Source organism: Protopterus annectens, chromosome 6.part0, assembly GCF_019279795.1.
Source record: "Protopterus annectens isolate FY-2018-M chromosome 6.part0, PAN1.0, whole genome shotgun sequence".
NCBI classification, from domain to species: domain Eukaryota; kingdom Metazoa; phylum Chordata; order Ceratodontiformes; family Protopteridae; genus Protopterus; species Protopterus annectens.
Genome location: NC_056737.1, coordinates 1,375,725,218 through 1,375,750,089, shown reverse-complemented (window position 1 = coordinate 1,375,750,089; position 24,872 = coordinate 1,375,725,218). Strand labels below are relative to the sequence as shown.

General features: G+C 41.7%; 1 protein-coding gene across 1 annotated transcript in view; it reads right to left on the bottom strand.

Moving 5' to 3' along the window:
* Window positions 1–24,872, bottom strand: part of SLC35F5 (solute carrier family 35 member F5) — a 1,937,586-nt gene that overhangs the window by 728,429 nt on the left and 1,184,285 nt on the right. Inside the window, exon 14 of the mRNA XM_044074930.1 lies at window positions 834–993. Within this exon, the coding sequence (XP_043930865.1) occupies window positions 834–993 (160 nt within the window). The remainder of the gene's footprint in view (window positions 1–833; window positions 994–24,872) is intronic.

The window sequence follows — 24,872 nt, the reverse complement described above, 5'->3', positions numbered from 1 at the left end:
GCAATATATAGTACATTTACAGTGTCACTAGCCAACAGACAGCACACACACTTTTAGTGCATAAGGCTGTGGGTTCCATTCCCACACCAGGAAAATCTATTACTGACACTGCAGTCCAGTACAAGGGGAGTGCTGCACTCCTGAGTGTACCACCCTTCGGATGAGACTTTAAACTGAAACCCATCTGTTTGAGTTGGTAGTAGGTAGCTCAGGTGGATGCAAAAGACCACAAGACACCTACTGGAAGAGAGAAGAGCATGTTCCCCCATGCCCTGGCCAAATTTCCCATAGTAGTATAAAGACCACCTCGCGTGTCCCTTGAAAAGAGGCTACTAGCCTAGTGGGACTAACCTGGTGAACAAAAGATAAAATAAATAAAAATATGTAAGGAATTAACCTACAAGGGACTCCATATGTATCAGATATTCACATTGTACTACACAGCTTTCAGTTTCAATAGCTATTTTCTTTGGTTCATTGTGAATGACAAATTTCTTATTATTCTACTTAAGTGAAAACTCTGCAAAGTAAGCAAATAAGAATGCAAATGAGCAGATTATGAATAACTAATAAAATAATATCCTCAAATGGTTTCACGTCAGCAAGAAGTTTACCATTCCGGTATATACTTCCAAGTGTCTGGATCAAAATCAATGCTTGCACTTGAAGACTTGAGCCAAAGGTGTGGCTTTTTCTTAACCAATGTATTGTGGTACTTTATAAAATATTACAATGCTCAGCAACCACAAACAGTGAAACAGAAAATTTTAGCAAAGTAATAACTCTAAGAAAATAAATATGCAACATTGCCAAGACAAAGAAACAGAGCTTACCAGAGCCATAGGAACTCTGAGAGAACTGTCCCTATAAGGCCATTAATGATGATATATGCCAATGTCATATTATCTGGAAGCTGAAAATTCTCAAAATCAGTGTAATGAAGCAGAAAGAAGCCTGGCCACAGTAATAACAGATTGAACAAGCCAACAAAACCTAAGAAGAAGCAAAACAATGCATCAGTAATACAGAAAAAATAAACAATTTACACAGACCAGAGTACCTCTTATTACAGAATCTACAGTGCATTTAAGTAGGGCACACAGCAACAAGGTCAGTTTTACATCAGTATCAAAGTATCTCTCTCCTCATGTTTTAATCTTTTAACAAATCTCTGACTATTTTTCAGCAAACCTTACCAGTAATCATGTGGAAAAATTCTTAAATACTTGTTTTTATTGAAAAGTTTGTTATGCAAACTTGTACTTTAGTGAAATGAAATTTTTATCATGTGTTGGTATGTCTTGTCGCTGACATGTACTGCCTCTGAAATCTATGTTTGATATATTGCTATTGTAAATCTTAATATCCAACAATTGTTTTGTCTCAATTTCCATGGGGAGTTTTTCTCTCCAGGCCTCCGCTGAATAGGACAATCCCTGTAATAAAAGACAATAAATGTGTGTGTGTGTGTGTGTATATATATATATATATATATATATATATATATACACACACACACACATACACACACACATATACACATATATTTACACACACACATTATATATATAATATACATATGTATCTATATATATATATATATATATATATATATATATATATATATATAATATACATATGTGTGTATATATATATATATATATATATATATATATATAATTACATATGTGTATATATATATATATATATATATATATATATATATATATATATGTATGTATATATATATATATATATATATATATATATATATATATATATATATATACATACATAAACTCAGACAAATAATGCACATAAATGTATAACAAGAAAATACATGTGTACATCCAAATGACAACCTGTATGTAGCCTGGTCATATTTTGTCAGAATACATCTAACTAATAAGCAATAAATGTGTTTACAACACATTTCAGAAATAAAAGGAAATGAGCTTTACCTACTTAACATAATGGCAGATCTGTAGGACTGTAAGAGTGGGGCCATCCTCAGCAACTCACAGGATTAAGGCCCACTTGTGACAATAGATCAGATAAAAAAAAAATGTAGCCTCTTGTTCCTCTGATATATATGTGATTAGATATGATGGGCTGTCTTGGGATTCAAACCTCATCAGTGCCGGCTTGGTCACCATAATCTATTAGTACTGATGCCATTCAAACTCCATCAATGTCACAAAGGAGGTTACAACTGGTGGTCATGCAGGGATTCAAACACACATCAGTGTGTCACTGTTTGCCAAGACTGGTGGAAGTGGTAAGATACTACAATTGAATCTACAATCATAATTAGAATCTAAGAAACTAATTATGGACTTCAAAAGGTCAAAAGTAATGTCATTGGGCACTCCCAAAAACTCAAACTAAAAAGTGTTCCAACATTACTTGCATACACACCCAATCTACTGAATATGTCACATCATTCAAATACCTAGCAATAACTCTTGGTCCCAACCTAAACATGGCTACATGCACTTAATTTAAAAGCTAAAATAAACTTGATGTTTTTTTAGCTGTTACCAAATATTACAATTCCTTGCACCTGAAGAAAGAAATGCAATAGGCAAAAACATCCTCCAACCTCAAAAAAATAAAAAAAAAATAATAGTAATAAAATAATAACCATTTGTTAACCAAGTAGATCCATTTACCACACAGTCCCTTTACAAGTGTGACCTGAGAGCAATGTCTGGTTAAGTGACTTGTTTGAAATGTCACATAGTAGGCAAATGAGGGATGATGGAATCAAACCTTGTACCACAGGAACTACTTTTCACAGCCTTAACTCCCACGCCCCTGTACGTAAATGTTTAATCTCCTAAGTCTCTGTTTACACTTACCAAGGGTAACAGAACTTAAGAGATTTGGGATGCATGGTTAAAAAAGGCCATAGTAGTCATTAGCCTGGTACACACCTATGAACTTATGAACCTATTTAACCATCTGCCAACTGCCATACAGTGTCGTTTGGCTTTACTTACGCTTCCCATAAAATCACAAAGATCTGCAAAACCTCTCACATGAAAGTTGGAAGATTTATTCTACTATCCTCACAAAATAAGATTCATTACCAGTGAGCCAAATGGCTCCCCATAAAGGAGGCAGCAGACCTTTTACTCTGCAGTACCCAAGAAACACTATACAGTGAAAATACGAACTCCTTTGGCCATCAAAGAAACCCCACACTAGCTCTGTTCACAAACAATAATGCCAAAACAATTCTTGGACCCTGAATCTCACTGTTCATCACTAGAATACACCACCTTAGTTCTGGCACCTAAATAATGGGACTCGCTTGCCCTAACCCCTGCAACATAACCACATATACAACATTCAGAGACAAGTTCCTCAACCATTTAAGACAGCCAGCCATCTGCAGATGCATTTTGTAATTCCCAACACCATAACATAACCAATTGCTTCACTTTACTAATATGCATTTGCCTTAGAGACCACTAGACTATCTAATCTTTCCATCTCAACTAATCCAACACCTCCCCTCATTCCTTCCAGCACTATCACAAGCTCTAAACTAACTCTGACGTTAAGTACATTCAAGTGTGATATGCACTGCTCTACTTTAGTTTCTAAATTTGTGTAACCACTGTACTACCTTTCTCTTATGTTCTGCAACTCCCAGGCTATGGCTGAAATAGGTCACTAACCTGGTCAACATACCTAAATTAATAAACCTTTTTTAGTCTTGACAATTGGTGTGTTTGTTGGGGGTTGTCCTTGCAGCCACAAGGTAAATCTACAGAGGTTTAGTTTTACTCGCAGTTATTTTATATACTTTAGACTAATATAGTAACATGCAGAAAGCAGTTCTGAGAGGTATGCTAACATGTGCTATATATGACCATGGAGTGCAAAGCAAATCGAAACCTACATACTTAGCTTGTCCAAGGAAGAGACAACAGTAACTTTTGTGTGCAGTTCGAATGTAGACTACTTTAAATTAGACAGACAAGATGTTTGTGGGTGTGCAAGAGCAGATAAAGGTTAATCTATTTTGTGTCCAGAGGAAATTAACCACAAATGGAGTTACAGAGATTGGTACTGGAGATGAAGCCTCTGGAACTCAAACAGCTGATGCAATGAACTGGCTGGAGATGCAAAGGCAGTGGGCACAACCTGAAGAAAGAGAGAAGCAGTGTTACCATGAATGAGGGACAATCATCTTTTACCAGAGGCATGAGAGTTATGGGGATAGGGAAAGCACCCTAAGAGGTCCATGTAAATATAAAACTTTTTCCACAGTATAAAGAGGGGGGGGGGGTGATCTTCACAGTTTTACACTGTTTTTTGAAAGGGTGTGTAATTAAGATGAAGTGGACCAAAGGCAGAGAGAGAGAGAGAGAGAGAGAGAGACAGGTTTTAATTCCTTTGCTCATGGGTGAAGGAATGCAAATAGTTTTCAAGTTAAACCATGTTTATTTGCATGTTTTAAAATGACTCTAAAAATCTACAGAAAAGTTCCAGAGGGCACCAAAGAAAGGCAACTGATAGTGTGAATGAATATACTACAGATGGCACTAACTTTCATGGATGAGTGAGTGGATATACTGACCACATCTGAAATGTTTACAAGTATTTTGATGAGGGAACAAATCCATGGTACTTTGCTGGAGGGCTCTAGGATCTGGCTAACAGACAGGAGTTTAACACTGCAAAGTAAACGAGGAGGAAGGTAGGTCTCTATCAAGTAGCAAGCTGACGTTGCATATGAAGGAGTTACTGAACACAACACGAATAAAAGGGAACATACAGGGAGCAGCGAAAGAAAGCACATCAGGTCCCCATAGAAAAAAAGAAGCCAAAGATTTTATATAAATTCTTGACTTCTGGTTAAAGATTATAATTGGAAACAAAGGGAGGTACCTAATGATCTCTGCCCACTGAGGCAGGGTGGGGAACAAAGATCACTGGATTCAGCAAGAAGAATGAGAACTATGACTGTGGTGAGGTATATGGAGCCAACAACTGCATCAAAATATCACAAAAGTCTCTATCTTATCCTGGTAGAGGGACAGTGTCAAACATAACTTGCAGTGGTAAGAAAGGAATAAAACTTGGCTGGGCAGTCTATCCCACTTTGGGCCTTGGAAATGGCACCTTTGTAAAAGCCTTTGGACAAGCTTTCTGGATTGGAAAGAGGGGTGAGACAGCAACCAAGTAGCTGTTTTTGAGGGTATTTCTGGAGATGTCCTAAAAAAGAATGTATTTGACAGTGCAGTACATTGCAGGCATGCAGTTACAAATAGCCACTCGTGGAGGTAAAAACCTGAGGACAATAGTGGTGAGAAAATTTAGCCAAATCTCATACCGTAAAATGGAGCTGGGGATGTTCATAGGTTGGTACTAGGCCTATCGGCCCTAGAGCCTATACAAGCCTAGCCATAACAATTCCCTGGATATTTCTTCCCACAATATTTACTTCTCTGGACCCCTTGTCTAGCAGGGCGACTGACATGATCCCCAGGGTGAATTTCCCTTCTCCCATCCAATCAAGGTTCCTTTTGAAGACAGCCAAGGAGGCACTCTGCTTGACATGTATGGGCAGTCTATTCCAGAGTACGGGGAGTCTCTGAGTCAGGAACCTATCCCTCCAGCATGTTTTGTTCAATGTGATGACAAGGTTTAGATCCCTGGAGCGTGTGGCTCTGAGGGATTGGGATTTCTTTAAGTACAGCATGTCCAACAGCTCAGGGTTTGACATGGCCTTGTATGTGAAGCAGAGATCGTCTCTGAGTAGACGATATGCCACAGAGTATAGCTGGAGTTTTTTTTTTTTTTTTTTTTTTTTTTTTAAAAGACGGTCAGCATATAGCATCTGCTTTAGGCCTGTGATTCATTAAGTGAGGTATTTGTGGCCTTTCCAGCTGTTGCAGATGTCTTGTGAGGTACATACCAAATGGGGCATTATACTCTATAATGGGTCTAATAAGGGATGAGTACAGTGGGACAATGACCTCCTTTTTTCTGGATGAAAAGCCCTTAGTGATGAGGTGTGCCACACAGAAGGATTTCCTGACTGTCGTGGCGATGTGGTTATCAAAAGTGAGACCACTGTCCACCTGTGTCCCTAGGTCTCTCATCACACTTTCGATGTTTAGTGTACTGCCACCTATGTGGTAATTCATGGGTACATGTTTTTTTCCAAAGGGCATAACTATACATTTCTTGGCATTAAGCTTGAGCCCATGGCTCTGGCACCAGGCATCTGTTTCTGTAAGGCCCGTTTGTAGAATATCCACATCATTTGGGGATTCAATGATGGCTCCCAGTTTGCAGTCATCTGCAAACTTTGTTAGCCATAGTCCCTTAGTGTTGGCCTGTACTTCAGAGAAATAGATGCCAAACAAGAGTGGTCCCAGGACTGAACCCTGAGGTACTCCACTTGTCTGAAGCTGGATTTGGAGTCAGCTACTTTTACAGTCTAGGTTCTGTCAGTAAGCCAGTTGGCAACCCATCGAGTGACGTAGGGATTTATGCCCAGTTTAGTAAGTTTATCTAGGATTCCAGACTGGGGGATGGTGTCAAAGGCCTTGGCGAGGTCCAGACAGGCTGTGTGGACCGCCTTACCCTCGTCCACAGCTCTGGATAATGATTCGAATAAGTCAATCAGATTCAGGAGACAAGATCGGCCCTTCACAAACCCAAACTGGGTGGGGTCCAGTGTTTGAAGGTTGCCAATGTCTTTGTTTATAAGTTCCATGATAATGCGTTCCATGCCCTTGCAGATCAGGCTTGCCAGACTGATGGGACGGTAGTTCCCAGGATCCAAGGTGGATCCCCCCTTGTGGAGTGGGATAACTGTAGCTGTGTGCCACTCAGTGAGCACGAAGCCTGAGGTGAGGCTATGATTAAACATGACACTTAGGTGAGGTGGCCAGTTCATTTTGTAGTTCATATAGTACACAGCCTGGGATGTCATCTGGTCCCATGGATGCTGTATTCTTAGCTTTGGAGAGTGCAGTTTCTACCTATGTAGCCATGATTACTGGAATTTGGCAATCTTTTGGTATTGAGATGGGCCCTTTAGAAGGTGGGGGGGTGGTGGAGTTGGCACTAAATCGGTCTGCCAGGATACTGGCAATATCCTTGGGATCAGTATATTTAATGCCATTCTGTTGTAGCTCAGATCAGATCTGAGCATTGCCATTTAGATTCTTGACATAACTATAGAATGCCTTGTGGTTGTCTTTGGAATCTATGACAATTTTATTTTTGTAACTAGCTTTTGAGGATTTTATGAGGGATCTCAGCTTCTTACTGAGGCTGGTGAGGGAGTTTTTTGCATCCTGGGATTTTCCTCTTTTCTGCAACAGTTTCTTCCTTCTGTTGTATAGTTTGTTTATAGCAGGGGACCACCAGATTGGTTTCCATTTTCTGGAGAAGAGCATCTTGGTTCTATATGGGATGGCACGATTCATGCACGAGTGGATGTGCTCATACAGTGCCTTAGTGTAGGATTCTGCAGTCGAACTTTCAGATCCCGTCTGCATGGGTGTCGTGAAGTTTGTCACTTCTGACTTCAGTAGCATGAAGTTGGCTTTGGAGAAGTTTTTTAAGGAAGTTTCCTGACTGGGGGGTGGGGTGGGATGTGGATGTCAAGGGTGATTTGCTTATGGTCAGACCTGACCAATGAGGGGGTGACCACTGGTGTGGAGCATCTCCCATGTTGGTAATGACCAGGTCTAGGATATTGGAGCCCCTGGTGGGACAATGGATTAGTTGATCCAGGGCATTGGAATTTATGAATTCCAAGAACCATTGGGAAAAGGAGTTGGTACCCGAGTAGTTTTCCCAGTTAATGGCAGGGTAGTGGAAATCACCCAGTATTAAGGTGTTTGGTTGTATCTTAATATTTTCCAGTATGTTTAGAAAGGTGTAGTGATAATCTTGGGGCATGGTGGGGGATCTGTAGCAAGCTACAATTTGGACTGCAGTCTTACCTAGTGCTAGTTGCACCCGGAGAATTTCAGATGCATTGTGTTGGGCAACTAGCCTAGAGGTGTGAATATCCTTGGTGAATATGGACACCCCTCCACCTTTAGTGTTTCGGTCTTGGTTTTGTGGCTGAAAAGTGTGGTAAGAGTTGTAGCCTGGTATTGCAGGGGTGCTCTCTGGAGCCTTGAACCACGTCTCTGTTACTGCACAGATATCGAGGTTCTCCATTTTTATGAGTGCCTTGAGAGAGTGCATTTTGAGGTTTAAACTTCTAGCATTGAGTAGCAATACCTTCAGATTTTGCATGCTTGTATCGGTTACGGTAGTGGTTTTATCCTTTGAACCTTGCCTAAAAAAGGCACTATAGGGGTGGCAAGAGCTTTAGCCAGTAACTTAAATCCCAGGGGGTGACAGGTGCAGACCATCTCTGGCAAAGCATCGTGGTTTGTCAATCATGTCTTCCCAGGCAGACAGATACTGGATCCCCTTTGAATGACACCAGAAACTTAGCCAATTGAAGTCAATAATTTTTTCCTTATACTGTGGTATTCTGGGCGAAGGCAGGATGCTACTCAGGGCTAAGGTCATACCTGCCTGAGCCACATGATCCAAGAAGCTCTTCCATGTCTCTCTTCCTGTAGTCCAGGGAGGTACGTCTCAAGTTATTCATTCCAGCATGGACAATGACAGAGTCGTATTTGTACTTGTTGTGGAGTGACTTGAGTGCATGCGTTATGTGGCGGATCCTGGCACCAGACAGGCAGCTGACTGTAATTTTCTACTTGTTCAGCCTGGTGAGTGGGACATTAGTCATAGGTGACTCTATAGTTAGGCAAACTGAAGTGCTGGGTACATTGTCTTGCCTTAGGGGCTGTAGTTGGGTGGCACACTGGTGTTGTGAGCTGTGTGTCACTTCGGTTGTGACTGGTGTTTGTTTGCGTTTCAGCTTCGGAGGTCCTTGTTGCTTGGGCAGGTTAATGTGAAGGGCCTTCGCATATGTGGTTTTAGTGTTGCTATGTGTGGGTTTTGAAGGGATACGAGTTGCTTGAGGTGTAGTACAGGTGTTAACCTTCTCCTCTTGACTGTCTAGCACAATCTTGGCCGGAGAGAGCTTTGCTTCCAGTTTGGCTATGTAAGTGCATCTCTTGCAGGTTGTAGTGTTGGGTGGTAGGAGGAGAGGATTGTCTGTGTACATGAGGCAGTTGCCGCAATGCCCCAGTATGCCCAGATTCACCAGAAGCTGACCCTTGGACATGCCTGTTTAGGTGCTTTTTTTGTAAAGTTTAAGAGCCATTTTCCCTTACTTTTGCAAGGTATTCTGCAATTATAGGCTGTTCAGTGCCTACGATTAATTTCTCCTTATGACAAGGAGAGTTGAGTGCTTGTATCAGTTTCAAGCTTCCTAGTGCTTTCCAGCAGGTTCCAGAGCAAGTGCTAGTCACAGGGGTTCAGATTTTAGTGCTACTACTGAGAAACAAGGTAGTTCTAAGGGAAAATTTGAAGAGCAGACTTTCTGGCACCTGGAATAGTTTAAATTACCAAGGCATTAGACAAGGGAAAGGAGGTCCACACAGCCTACCTAGACCTCGCAAAGGCTTTTGACACCATTCCCCATTCTAGTATCATAGACAAGCTCACCAGCTTGAACATAAACCCCTATGTCATGAGATGGGTTGACAACTGGCTCATGGATAGAACCCACATGGTGAGAGTTAAAGGCTCTACGTCAGACTCTAAACCAGCTACAAGTGGCGTCCCCCAGGGCTCAGTCCTAGGACCCCTCCTGTTCGGTATATACTTCTCAGAGGTACAAGCAAGCATAGGAGAAACATGGCTGACCAAGTTCACAGACGACTGCAAACTAGGGGCCATAAGTGATTCTCCAGCTAATACAGACACCCTCCAGATGGGTCTTACTGAGACGGATACCTGGTGTCAAAATCATGGCCTCAAGCTAAATGCCAAAAAGTGCATAGTCATCCCCTTTGGAAAAAACAAAGTACCTGCGAATTACCACATAGCTGGTAGTCCCCTAAATATAGAAAATGTAATAAGGGATCAGGGGGACCCAAATAGACAGTAATCTCTCCTTTGATAATCATATTGCCATGGTGGTTATAAAATCCTTCTATGTGGCCCACCTAATCACAAAAGGGTTCGCATCTAGAACAAGAGAGGTTATTGTGCCTCTCTACTCATCACTCATTAGACCCATCATAGAATACAACACCCCATTTGGGATGCACCTTACAAGACACCTGTAACAGTTGGAAAGGCCACAAAAGTACCTCACCAAGAGGATTACTGGCCTCAAACAGATGCCCTATGCAGCCCGACTCAAGAAACTCCAGCTGTACTCGGTTTCATACCGGTTACTCAGAGGTGATCTCTGCCTGACATACAAGGCCATGTACAACCCAGAACTGATGGACATGCTCCATCTAAAAAAAAAAAAAACAAATCCCGGAGAGCCACACGCTTTAGAGATATAAACCTGACCACAACGATAAAGAGGACATGCTGGAGGGATAGATTCCTATCCCAGAGACTCCCCATGCTTTGGAACAGGATTCCAATATACATCAGGCAAAGCCCCTCACTAACACTCTTCAAGAGAAACCTTGATAAGTGGATGGGAAACAGAAAATTTACCCAGAGGATCACTGCAGTGGCAATGCTGGAGAGTGGCGCAGGCAGCTAATGGCTCTGCTGGACAGAGGCACAGGGAACTACTCTAAGGGGGTGGCGAAAGCCAACACACATTCTGGCTAGGCTTATAAATGCCCTTGGGTAGATAGCCTAGTACTTACCTATGAACTGTAGCCTCGCAGTGCTGCAAGATGCAAAAATGTGCAAACACACGCGTTTTTAAGCCAGAAAGTTGAGAGGGATAGAAATCAGCCCAAAAAGGCTAATAAAATTACAATTTCAGAGCTGGAAACCACTCCTCTAGCGTTAGATAGGCAGTACAATGCTCACCACTGGTAAGCAGTAGGACTTCCTTCTACCACAGCAAGGTCTGGATAGCTCTAAACACAGAAAAAGACCTGAGACAAGCAAAGCCTGGGATATGGACTGGCTAGGAAATGAGCAAACAAGATAGTATTTTTTTTTTAAACAGGCTAAACAATGCAATAATACAGTAAATAAACACATAAAAAGCTAACACACGAGTGTGTAGTCCTAAACAGTAAATACAATTAAAACTCTACAAAATTAGCAATTTAAAACTTTTTAAATGAAGCAAGTGCACAACTGAAAAACATTTTTAAGAGGCAGTAATACAGCAGAATAAGTAGCTAGTCTACATATGAGGCAGTAATACAGCAGAATAAGTAGCTAGTCTACATATACAGAGAAGAGTATATATATTCAGAAAAGCAGCTAAAACACACAAACAATACAGATGCAGTGCAACCTAGAGCACTTGAGCTGTAGCAATATTAAGGCAATTACAGTTATAATAAATGTTCTAAAATATACTCTATATTTCCAAAATGTTTGATTAGCACAGTCAGAGCACAAGGAGATTCAGGCAATTTTTTTTTTTTGAAAGGGAAAAAGGAGAAACAAAAGGCCTTCTCAGATGTTCTCTCTGTATTAGGTAGAATGAGCTAATGACACTAGACTGGGTGGAGTGTCCCAGATCAAATTTACAGTAGGGGCGGGCAACTGCAAAGCCACCAAGTATAACAACAAGACACGAACAGGGAGGGTAGGGACCAATACTAAAGCTATTAGCCTACACTCTTTAGACAGTAAACACTACAGAAAGCCACAAAATGAAAGTTTTTCAACAGATAAAGGAGCAAAGAGACTCTACAGGATGCTTTTAACTGCAAACAAATCAGTTACCCATGCAGATTAGTTAATAGCAATAAAATACACTAAAAACTATGCAGCAGGAAATAAAAAGTTGTTGTTGATTGTCTTTCGGCTTTTCCCGGTAAGGGGTCGCTATAGCAGAACTCCAGTCCGCTAAGGATTGGCTGTTTTTTTTTTTTTTTTTTTTATAGTGTCGAGTTGCCAGCCCAATGCCCAACCTTCAAATGAAGGCATGCACATTCAACGCATGTCTTTTGAACGCCCACTCGACCGCGGGGAGGACATGCAGACTCCACACAGAAGGCACTCCCAACCCAAGCAGAGAATCGAACGGGAGAACCTCTTGCTGTGAGGTAACAACACTACCGCTGCACCACCGCGGAAGCAGGCAAATGCTAGAAACAATAATCAGTATAAATAATCCAAAAAAAACAGGATACTTATACATCTCAGATCAGAGTTGTAGTCAACGCCCCTCCTCCACTCTGCTCAGTGTGTATAGACAGAAATCCTCTCAAAGTTGTGGCTACTTTAGAAGGGGAGCTGGTCAGTAGCAGCATCATGGAAACTAAACCACAGCAGATGAAAGGTTACTTCAAGGGGGAGATATGTGGTAATACTCAGCCGAAATTAAAGCTACTGCAAGCAGAAAGTACCAGACTTCATTTGAAAGGGTCATGAAGAAAAAGTTCAGGCAAGTTCAGCCCTTAGACCCTACTTTACTGTGCTTGAGAGAGACAGCCAAAGAGGTTCTTTAAATTCACAAATGGTGTAATCTACTTACTGGGACAAAAGTTGTTCTACAGGGGAAAAGAACCCTGAAAGAGGGCTAGGGGAAGTAATACAACAGTTGATAGTATTTTGGGTCTATCAACAGACACTTCTGGCCACAGGCCATGATCATCTTTTTGCAGGCAACACAGACAAAGCGCCTTATAAGGCAGTTGTTGAAGAATTACTATTGGTCGGGTATTGCAGAGGATGTAACAGTGTACTTCAGGACCAGTGAGTAGTGCCAAAAGGTTTCTGAAGCTTTTGTGCACTTGCCTGCTACTGAGGGACTATTTCTAAGAGAAACTACGGGCAAGGCGGGACATCAGAGTACAGTACAGTTTTGTACCTACCATAAATGTAGATGTTAGAGTGTAGACACTGCTGCAGTCATTACATTTGGGTTATCCTGCTGTTAGGCGGTCCCGCAGTCGGCCAGAGTTCCAAAGTCTTGGTCCGGCGTCTGTTGCGGTCGCCTCCTCCCTGACGTCAGTGCGACAGGGGTATATAAGATGCAGCTGACGCCATTTTCTTCAGTCTTTCTTGCCGCGCGGTGCCTGAAGCAAAAGCAGTTCGCAAGTGACGGTCGGCTGTCTCCTGAGATTTTCATTCCGAATCCAGAACCGAAGTTTTCTACAAAGCAAAGTACCCCATTGGGGAAACTTTTTCTTGCCCCAGACCTATGTCAGTAAAAGTTAACAGTATTTCTTGTGGGAAGCAAATACCTCATAAGGATTTCCATTCCTATTGAATCCCATGCCTAGGCCCTGACCACGACGTTACTGGTTGTCGGTTTTGTGCTAGGTTTAACAAGTGCACTATTAAATGTCGGTTTGATTTTGCCCAACATAATTTTGGTAGAAAATTCAATTATACCATGCCGTCAGAACTTCCGATGACCGGAATACACAAAAAGCACAAAGACAAGGATAGGCATCCGAGGCCAAAAACTGACGATGAAGCCTCTTCTAGGCCAGTCACCGGTTCTCCGGTTTTCAGCGAGGCACCTTCACAGCCCCTGATGACCGCTTCTATAGAACCACAAGCCGCCTCTGACTGGCATCGGTTGCTGTTGCCTCCTTCCCCCTGACGTCAGTGCGACAGGGGTATACAAGATGCAGCCAATGCCATTTTCTTCAGTTTTTCTTGCCCCAGATGTCAGGTGCCTCTAAATATGTAGGCAATTCCAATTGCTAATAAAACATACATAAGAAAAGCAAAAAACAACTTACAGCTACCAGCCAATACTCACCATAGGTAGTAAGGGTAGAAGACATAGGTACGTACCAGCCAGTAAGAGGGGAAGGAGGGAGGGTAACCTGGACTGCAGCAGTGTCTACACTCGAACATCTACATTTATGGTAGGTACAAAACTGTACTATGTTCATCGTGTTACACTGCTGCAGTTATTACACTTTGGTAGAATCCCAAAGTTGAGGAAGGGTGGCTGGTCCTATAAGGCATTAGGAGTGGCTATAAGGCCCTGCAGCACTGCAGTGGTGAAGCAGCTCTGGATTTAGAGTATAGAGGCAGATGGTAAGGCTTGAAGGTGTGTACATCCAAGTTGCTGCTTCCAAAATATCCTTGGTAGGTACTCCCCTGAGGTAGGCAGTTGAAGTGGCTGTTGCCCTGGTGGAGTGAGATCTAATGCTGCTAGGTACAGGTTTTCCATGGTATGTGTAGTAGAAACTTATACAATGTCCTATCCATTTTGAAATAGTCTGTTTTGAAATGGCTTTTCCTTGTGCTCCTGCAGCATATGCTACCAATAATTGCTCAGATTTTCTGAAAGCTTTGGTTTTGTCCAAGTAGAAGCGTAACTGCCTGTGAATGTCCAAAGAGTGCAGTAGTCTCTCCCCTTTATTCTGTGGTTTAGGATAAAAAGTTGGCAGGTGAATAGTTTGATTTAGAGCCACACTGGATACCACCTTTGGCATAAAAGTAGGGATAGTTCGTAAAGACAACCTGTCCTGGTGGAAAATGAGGAAAGGTTCCACTGTCATTAGAGCCTGTAATTCTGAAACTCTTCGTGCTGATGTTACTGTCAGGAGCAGAGCAGTTTTCCAAGAGATATATTTTAATTCTGCTGTGTTGGCTGGCTCAAAAGGAGGTAAAGTTAGCTTCTCCAAAACAAAGTTGAGGTCTCAAGTTGGAGTAAGGGCTCTACGGGGCGGTCTTATGTTTTTAGCCCCTCTGAGGTACAGTTTTAACAGAGGATTAGAGAAAATTGGTGGATCCGTGTTGTAATGAGCAGAGATAGTAGAGGTGTAGATCTTGATGGAAGAGAAGGAGAGTCCTTTGACCAGCATCTTAGTTAAGTATTGTAGTATCTGAGGAATGTTTGGTACAAGAGGGTCAAGGCTGTGAACTTGGTTCCAGGCACAGAATCTCTTCCATTTATCCGAATAGGCTTTCATGGTACTAGGCCTTCTGGCCTCCAGAATGACATCCATAACAGCTTTGGAGAGAGGCATTGCTTGTTTGACTAAGGAGTCTTCAATGCAGCTAGGTTTAAGGTCTTTAGCTGGCTGTGCAGTATTTGTTTGTTGTGCCGAGTCAGCGGATGTGGGATTTGAGGCAAAATCCATGGTGGTTCTTGTGCTAAGCTCCTTAAGATTGGGTACCAGTGCTGGCGTGGCCAGTCTGGTGCAATCAGGATCATCTTTGGCTCTTCCTGCCTGGATCTTATGAGTACCTTTGACAGGAGAGGTAGTGGTGGGAAAGCGTATACTTGTAGGTTCTTCCAGCTGAATGAGAGGGCATCCACTTTCCATGCTTGTGGATGGTAACTCCTTGTGCAGAATTTTTGTAGCTGGTAGTTTATCGGGGATGCAAACAGATCTATGTCCGGGCTCCACCATTTCTGTGTTATCATTCTGAATATTAATGGATTCAACTCTCATTCGTGGGGATCCATGATGTTTCTGCTTAAGTCGTCTGCCAGTGTTTTTTTCTCTCCTAGCAGGAATTGCACTTGCAGATGAACTTGAAGGTTTATAGCTGTGTTCCATAAGGTCATAGTTTGTCTGCATAGGGGGTAGGAGTGAGTGCCCCCTTGCTTGTTTATGTACCACATAACTGTGGTGTTGTCTGCCTTTAGTAGTTGTCCTGGATGCAGCAGGTCCTTGAAAGCTATAATCGCATTTTGTACAGCTAGCATCTCTTTTTGATTGATGTGAAGATGCCTTTGTTCTGCGGTCCACGTGCCCTGAATACATTTGCCTGCCATGTGTGCTCCCCAGGCGTAATCCGATGCATCTGTTGTCAGTGTTTGCCTGGCTGTGGGTTGTGTAAAAGGCTGTCCCTTGTTGGTGACACGCCTGAGCCCACCATTGAAACTCCTGTTGAAGGCAAGGGATCAAAGGTATAACTTTTTCGAAATTTTGACAGTGTTGAGACCATACATTCTTTAGGTACCATTGTAGTTTCCTCATATGCAGTCTGGCATATGGAATTAGTAGTATGCAAAATGCCATGTAACCCAAGGCCTGCTGAATTTTTCTTGCAGGGAGCTGGGTCTTTGTTGCCATCAATTGAAACTATTGAGTCAGTTGTCCTTGTTTGTCTGGTATGAGATAAGCCATCTGGGCCGTTGTGTTCAAGCTGGCACCCAGGAATATAATCTCTTGTGAGGGCACTAGTTTTGATTTCTTTTCGTTTACTGTGTACCCCAGGCAACTTAACTTTTTTACAAATGCCAAATGCTTTAGAAGAGTGTCCTTGCTCTCTGCTTGAATCAGGCAGTCGTCCAGGTACGGATAAAATTGAATTCCTTTCTGTCTGCAAAATGCAATTACTGGTGCCAGGCACTTTGTGAAGACCCTGGGCACAGTAGATAAGCCAAAGGGCAGTGCAGAGAATTGGTAGTGCATTGAACCAGCTATGAATCTGAGGTATCTTCTGCAGTTTTGTCTGATAGGGTCATGCAGGTATGCCTCTTTGAGGTCCAAAGTCATGAGCCAAGCTTTCTTGCCCAGCATGGGAAGAAGCTGCTGTAATGTTAACATTTTGAATTTCGGAACATCCAGGTAAGTGTTTAGAGATGAAAGATCCAGAATGGGCCTCCAGGCTTTGTCCTTTCTGGGTACCAGAAAGAGTCTTGAGTAAAATCCTTGTCCTTGCTCCTGTGATGGTACCTTTTGAATAGCTCTCATATCCATGAGTGCTGTAATTTGTTTTTGAGCCTCTACCCATTGATTTGGTGGCAGATTTGGCATTCCTTTTAACCTTGGCAGAGTGTGAAAGTGGAACCTGTAACCTTGAAATACAATGTTGAGAACCCATTTGTCTTTGGTGATCATTTGCCAATTGTGGTAGAAGAGTGCCAGTTTTCCTCCCAAGGGGGCTGCCAAGACAGATTTGTTTGGCAGCTGTAGTGGAAGTCAATGGAGCTGCTTTTTATATGGTTGTGGCGTGTCTTCCCCTTCTTTCTGGCCTGATGCAACCCATTGTCGAGGCCTGTAAGGACCTTGTGTTTGACCTCTACCTCTTGGACGTCTGTATCTTCCCCTTTGTGGTCTGTCTGTAATTGGACAGGACCAATTCTTAGTTGGCCAGTTTCTGCTAAATCTAGGAGGCTGAACCTGCAAGAAATCCTTCACCATTTGCATAGATTTTGCCTTGTCCTCCATTTTCTTTAATACCTCTTCTGCCTTAACTCCAAATAACACATCCTGCTGCAAAGGTGCATCCAATAATTTTGCTTTAACATGATCCAGTAACGTATGTTCTTTTAACCAAGCATGTCTTCTAATAACAGAGCCTGTAACTGCTGCTCTGCAGGAGGCCTCTAGAGAATCAAAACCACATTGCAAAGTATGCTTTCCCACTTGTTTAGCTGCATACAATAAATCCTGCATTTCTTTAAAATTAGGAGGATCTGATTCTGGGAGCATTTTTTGTTTTAACTAAGACAGTAAAAATTGCTGATATTTTAGCATGTGAAACTGGCAATTTAAGGCTCTCATTTCTAAAGTTGCAGACGTATATACTTTCTTTCCCCATCTGTCTAATGCTCTGGAATCTCTGTCAGAGGGAACTGGATTCTTGGCTGATGAGGCCTTAACTCCTTTGGGTCCCTGAGAAATAGTTTCAGGGTCAGCGACAGGGCTTTTATACAGAAATTTATGAGAGTCAGGGACTCTGTAGTATCTGTCAGGTTTAACAGGGGCTGGAGGTAAGGAATCAGGATTTAAGCTGGATTCAGTATACACATCATTGACAATATCTAACACTGGCGGAATAGCAAGGGGTCTGTGTTGAGGTAATAAAAGGAAGTCTCTGAGCCTTTTCTTGGATTCTGAGTAATCCTGGCCTTCCCAGTGGAAATGCTCCCTCATGGTATGTAGGGTTTCCCTAAAGGAGTAGTCCTCAGGCGGTGAGGCTGATGGAATAGATTCCTCAGCATCAGAACCCTCATAACAGGGTAATGAGTATCCTAAGTCTGAGGATGAATCAGAAGAGATGGACACCTAATTGGATGAGTCATAGTCTGCATTCTGTCTAGGCCTTTTATCAGGAGGGGGTTGGGACCCCCTGATCAGAGTAATTAGGTCTTCGGCCATTTTGAGCATTTGTTTCTTAGGCATGGAGGCCTGTCCTGGAGAATGCTGAATTTGTTTCTTTGATTTTAAAGGAGGCTTAGACTTAGCTGAGGGTTTAATGCTTAACTGAGTAGGTCTAAAGACACCCTCTGTAGCTGTGGGTTGCTCAGCTACTCCGGATCCCTCTGAAAGGTTAGTCTCGGTAGGCTGAAAAGCTTATGCGTCCGAAGGCCCAGCCATCTCCACATAGGAGTCGGAGGCGTCTTGTGGTTCTACTGAAGCGGTCGTCAGGGGCTGTGAAGGCGCCTCGCTGAAAACCGGAGAACCAGTGACTGGCCTAGAAGAGGCTTCGTCGTCAGTTTTGGGCCTCGGATGCCTATCCTTGTCTCTGTGCTTTTTGTGTATTCCGGTCGTCGGAAGTTCCGACGGCATGGTATAATTGAATTTTCTACCAAAATAATGTCGGGCAAAATCAAACCGACATTTAATAGTGCACTTGTTAAACCTAGCACAAAACCGACAACCAGTAACGTCATGGTCAGGGCCTAGGCATGGGATTCAATAGGAATGGAAATCCTTATGAGGTATTTGCTTCCCACAAGAAATACAGTTATTAACTTTTATTGACATCGGTCTGAGGCAAGAAAATGTTTCCCCAATGGGGTACTTTGCTTTGTAGAAAACTTCGGTTCTGGATTCGGAATGAAAATCTCAGGAGACGGCTGACCGGCACTTGCGGACTGCTTTTACTTCGGGCACCGCGCGGCAAGAAAGACTGAAGAAAATGGCGTCAGCTGCATCTTATATACCCCTGTCGCACTGACGTCAGGGAGGAGGCGACAGCCAACGCCGGACCAAGACTTGAACTCTGGCCGACTGCGGGACCGCCTGACGGCAGGATAACCCAAGTGTAATGACTGCAGCAGTGCAACACGATGAACATCTCAAGCTGTACAAATCAGACATACATCCTTGGTAGTGGTGAGTTATACCACTAGCTACTGAAAGGTGACAGCGCTGTCTTCCACCGAAGCAGAGAAGGTGGCAAATGCACTGCTAGACACTTTCTACAGGGTAGACCTTTCTAGAGAAATACTAACAGATAGATGTATTAACTGCATACCAACCCTGCTAGCCTATCTGTGAATTGTGGGGTACAGTACTTAAATATACAAACAAATGGTCTGGTGAAGAGGTTTAACTTCACATTGAAGACTATGCTTAATGTACTTGCAGATGTATTCAACAGAGAGTGGGACAAGTTCCTGCCTCATCTTTTATTTACATATAGGGAGGTGCCCCGGGAATTTACCCTCTTGAGATGCTGTACGGTCAGAGGGTGGGGAGGCTCCTGGCTTTAATTTGTGACAAGTTGAAGGTTGAGTGCAATTCCCACAAACAGTCTGCTGTGAAGTATGCCCTAAACCTCAGGACTAGGCTTAGGACGCTCATGGGAGTGGCTCAAGAGCTTATGGCACAAGCACAACAGCAGCAAAAAGTTTGCTATTACAGGAAAAACACAGCCAGATAATATTCTGTTGAGCATTTGGGGATGCTTAATCCTGTTGGACACAAGTTGGGAAGGGCCTTTCACCACTGAGGAAAAGGTGAGTGCTATTCACTACATGGTAGAGTTGCCATGCAAGAGGCACAATCACTAATTCTGCCATATTAATACGATAAAGCCATACCATGAAAGAAAGGCTATGGTACTCAGTAGTGCCTGAGGTAGGGCTGCAGGAGAAACTAAATGGGGATCTGGTGGTAGATCTCCTGGATGAGGCTTTGCCTGACATATCTATGGATCTATGGGTACATGCACATGACATTATAATTTCACAATACTCAATGATGCAAGCCCCTCTTCTTATGGGCTGGTTTTAAAGAGACAGTCCCATTAAACCAGGAGGGGAATTTGCCCTAAAGTCTAGAATCCATCTAAGTTCTATGTATTCCATCTCATTAATATCACCCTCCCATATGTGTTTATTAACTTTCTATAATACTAAAAATTTAAAATGAGTATCTTCAACTTCTAGAATATGCTTGGCCAGTGTATTACTGTCTTTTCTGTTATGCATATCATTGACATGCTCCATTACTTTTTCTTTTAGCATACGATCGGTCTTGCCAATATAGAATTTATCACAGACTGGACACTGTGCCCAACAGACCAAATTCCTTTCAGTACAGTCTGCATAAAACCGAAATTCTATATTGTCTTTGGTTCTAGGATGCTGAACACAGTTGGCAGATCATATGTACTTGCAAGCCTTGCAGGTTCTACAGGCATAGTTTGTTTATAACAATCTCTGATTCAAGTTTTTATTATTCTTAAAAGTAAAGCAAGGAACTTCACCTATAATTTCTCTAATGCAATCATCTGCCAAAACTACTGACCAATTCTTCTTAATTATGTCACACACTACTTACATCACTTGAGTATGTTAATGTCACTCTACTCAAATTACTCAGCTCACTAACAGATTCACTTGCTGTGTTAACTACTTGTCTATCAGAAAAATAAGGTTTAACTTGATTACAATTGGCCTGTTGTATTGCTCTATCTGTATCACTTTTTTATACCCTCTCTCTAAAAGTTCTGTACGCAAAGTATCTAGTGCATTAAGCCGAGAAACCTGATCTGTATGCAATCGCATGACCCTAAGGACTTGGTTCTTATCCACATTTCTGTGTATATGAAGTGGGTGCAGGCTGGTATGCAGATTATTATTCTTTCTGCATGGTTTCCTGTACATACTGGTAGGAATTGTACCTAAAGTCTCCCTGTTAACCTTGACATCTAAAAAAATATATGCTATCCAATGAATGTAGCATAGTAAACTTAAGAAAGGTGGTACTGTTCTGCAGGTACTCAAACTCGACCAGCATATCATACCGGCCCTGCCAAACAAAGAAAACATCATCCACAAAACGTCTATAAAACTTCACAGACTCAATAAACCTAGGGTCAGTAAACAATGATTGTGATTCCTACTAGGCTAGAACAATGTTAGCATAGGAACTGGCACAGGCAGTGCCCACTGCAACTCCTAATTTTTGTAGAAAATCTGTTTCAAAAACAAAAACATTATTCTCCAATATTAGCTCTAAAAGAGAACATATCAATTCTACTTTAGAACTAGAGAAGGTACTACTCATTGTCAAAAGCATTATGACATTTTCAACCCCCCACATCATTCGGAATGTTCGTAAAAAGCAAATTCACATCCAAAGTTATAAAAATATCACTGCTATCACCTCCCGGTTCTCTAGACCATAAATACAAATCCTTGAAAAAACTGCTTAGAATCTTTCAAAATGCTATCTATTGACGCCAAGATCAAACTAAGTTGTTCCACATAGATAGAGATTGTTTTGGTCAGCCAACTCTTACCTGAAGCTATCGGTCTACACGGAGGGTTGTCACAGCCCTTGTGGACCTTAATTAGTGTGGACACTAATGCACTGGCCAAGCATATTCTAGAAGTTTGAGATACTCACCACTTTAAGTTTTTACTACTACAGAAGGTTGATAAAGACATAAGGGAGGGTGATATTAATGAGATGGAATACACAGAACTTAGATGGATTCTAGACTTTAGGGCAAGTTCCCTTCCTAGTTTAAATGCAACTGTCTCTTTAAAACCAGCCTTTAAAAACAGGGGCCTGCATCATTGAGTACTCTGAAAGTATAATATCATGTGCCTATACCCCTTCATTTGATTGGTGGTAGTATTGTATTTCAAGCTTGTTGCATTTATTTCTTTATGGTCTGATGAAGCAGTATTAAAGTTATTCGGTATCCACTCCAGCCTGGTGGATGTCTATTTTATTGGTCCTGCAAGCTCTTTTATTATTGCTATCTATGGATGAAGCTGCCCGTGGCAGCAGCTAATGCCTACTCAGGCTCAGGAAAATCTAACCAGAGCTACAAGAATTTGGGGATATGTTTCCTAATAAAGATGGGTGCACCCACCAGCTGGAGCACCATGTGGATACAGGTGCTGGCAGCCCATCAAACCAGCCCAATATAGATTGCCTAAAAGGGTTAGTCATATCCTGATAAAGGAATTACATGGCATATTGAAACCTGGGATAACTGGTTCATAGCTAGCTATTTAGGCATGCAGTTTAGATGACCACTGAGAATCCTATAAGAATTTCACAACTATCTACATACACTTTCTGGTTAAATAATTTGTTCAAGGTCACAAGGTGGGCAACTGGAGGGTGAAGGAATCACACCCAGACCACAGGAAGTAAACTCATTAAAAACTCATAACCTTAATCCTCTGCACCAACTGTTAGAGTCCAACAGTCCCTGGCCTCGTTACTGTTGGCAGTGCCAAAGAAAGATAGCAGTACTAGATTCCATGTGGACGAAGAAAACTGAACAATCACACACAGAGTCAGATGTTTACCCCGTGTCGCGGACAGATGAAGCCTTATAGCAGCTAAGTGTTGGCTAAGTATTTAACCACTGCTGACATGATCAAGGGTGGCTGTCGAGTTGGTAGCCAGGAAGAGGTCAGCATTTGTGACACCATTTGGTTTATACAATCTTACTAAAATACCCTTAAAGATGAAGAATGCCCCAGACCCATTCTAGAGGTTGGCAGACTGCAGATTAGCAGCAGCAGGAGATTATATGCTTGCTCATCTGGAGGACATGGACATCTACAGCTGCTCATGGCCACATGTTCAACATGTCAGGGAGCTGTCAGGCAGACTGCAAAGGGGAGGACTGACAATCAAAGCTGCATTTTAACCAGACTTCCTGAAAGTAAGAAGGAGTACCCTAAAGGTACTTGAGCCACAATCTTCATCCAGGGAGGACTCCTATTATGCAGCCACATAGGACTAAATGAGCATTATCTGGGCTTAGCAAAAAACTCAGCCTTACCTATACAGCAGAAGGCTCATCATGGTTACAGACTACATGGGGAAGAACTGTGATGCCAGTGTAAAGAAACATTTTAAAATGTGACACTTTTTCCTTTTTATTTCAGACGGTTAACAAAAAACATTCAGTGGGAACTTCACTGTGAAACTGCATTTATATGATGTTTTAGCAGTAACAAGAAAACTGTATTTATATTTGATCTTTCATGTAATACATAAAAGAAAAATATAGTGAAAAGTTGCAACCTTAATTCAGCAGTATTTGTGTGAGAAAATGCAGTTATACAGTAATAGACTGATTGCTTGCCTGTAACTGCAGGATGGCTGTAAACTGGAGAAGGAAAAAAAAAACATTGGCACAGTGAAAAAAACACTACTCTTCCAAACAGAATTTGTAAATTTGTAGAATATCCACTATTTATTTAGCACTTTTGTCTTTAACCAATTTCTTCCAGTACAGCTGTTTTGAGTGTGTATCTTTAACTCCCAGTGGGTGTTGCCTGAGCCTTTAAAATTGAAGTTACCACCTTACAGTTCTAACAAATACTCAGAAAGAAATCAAATACCAATACAATTGTGTTTGCCACCATGTATGCTTCTAGATAAAATATTTTGATGCCTCGTATGCAGCATGGTTTTGGAATTATTAATGCAAATATGAACAAGATCTTTAAAGCCTGGAGGTAACTGTAGAAATGAATGGAGGTGCAACGCTGTAATGAGTTAAAAAGACTTCAATGGAATGAATGACTTTTGCACACTTAAAGAATTAAAAAAAATATAGTACAATATTTCCACATGATGACCCATAGAAACGGTCACTGCCTTTAAGGAAGGTCAAACTAGATATTTTTGGACAGAACATGATTTGTCACAAGTGACCTAGGTTTAGTAAGAAAAGCACTTTCAACCCTCCACTACACCTTATATTAGCTAATTTTGAATCTTTAGTCAAACAAGAGACCAGACAATATCTTAAAACGAAAACCTGGAAGGTTACTAACCTTACTCAAAAAGAAAAGACAGTTTTGAATGAATTGTGTATGAAAAAGTATGTTCACAGTATGAAACAAGACAAGGGGGTGGAGTGGTAATTATGGAATGTACAGAGCTAAAACATTAGAACAAATAGTAAAGCCACTTATTCACAGGTTTTTTGGAAAGAAATTCAGATGGCATATAGAAAAACTGATATGATATTAGAGGACAATTTTACGCAGGGTTTGATCGATCGGGGTTTATATGATTTTTCTAAGTTTCAAAACCAGTTATTCCAGCCATTTTGGGATACCCAAGATGTTTCATGGATCCCCCCGCCCACACCTAATATGGCTGTTTCAGGTTCGAAAACTTATCCCCTCGCATTTTTTGTGGACAGAGAACAAACTCTGGTTTTGAAGTCGCATAAGCACATATTTGCTGATTCATAGGATTTTTTTTTTCAAAAGCCAACAAATACTTGGATCCCCACCACTTAATTGTGACTACAGATATTAAAGATGTTTTTACTGTTATCGCCCATACCCTGGGTTTACAATAGTGTGAAAATATACTGGTAGGTAGGGTGTGACTTTTCTATTACCCAAAATGTAAGATTGGTTATGGAATGCTTGAAATTAGTTTTAAAAAGAAGTTATGTACTCACCATAACGTTCCATCTGAGTAGTTTTACTTCACTGTCTTCAACCTGTGGGTCCTCGGATCCGACACGGCTGCATTTTCCAGTTACGGCTCCAAGCTCCATGCTCCTCCCCTTACTCATAACATCCCTGTCTCCCTTCAGATCGAGTTTGCTGCCTAACAGTTAACAGATACCCGACTAAATAACACCTTATCCTCCAACACAAACATTAC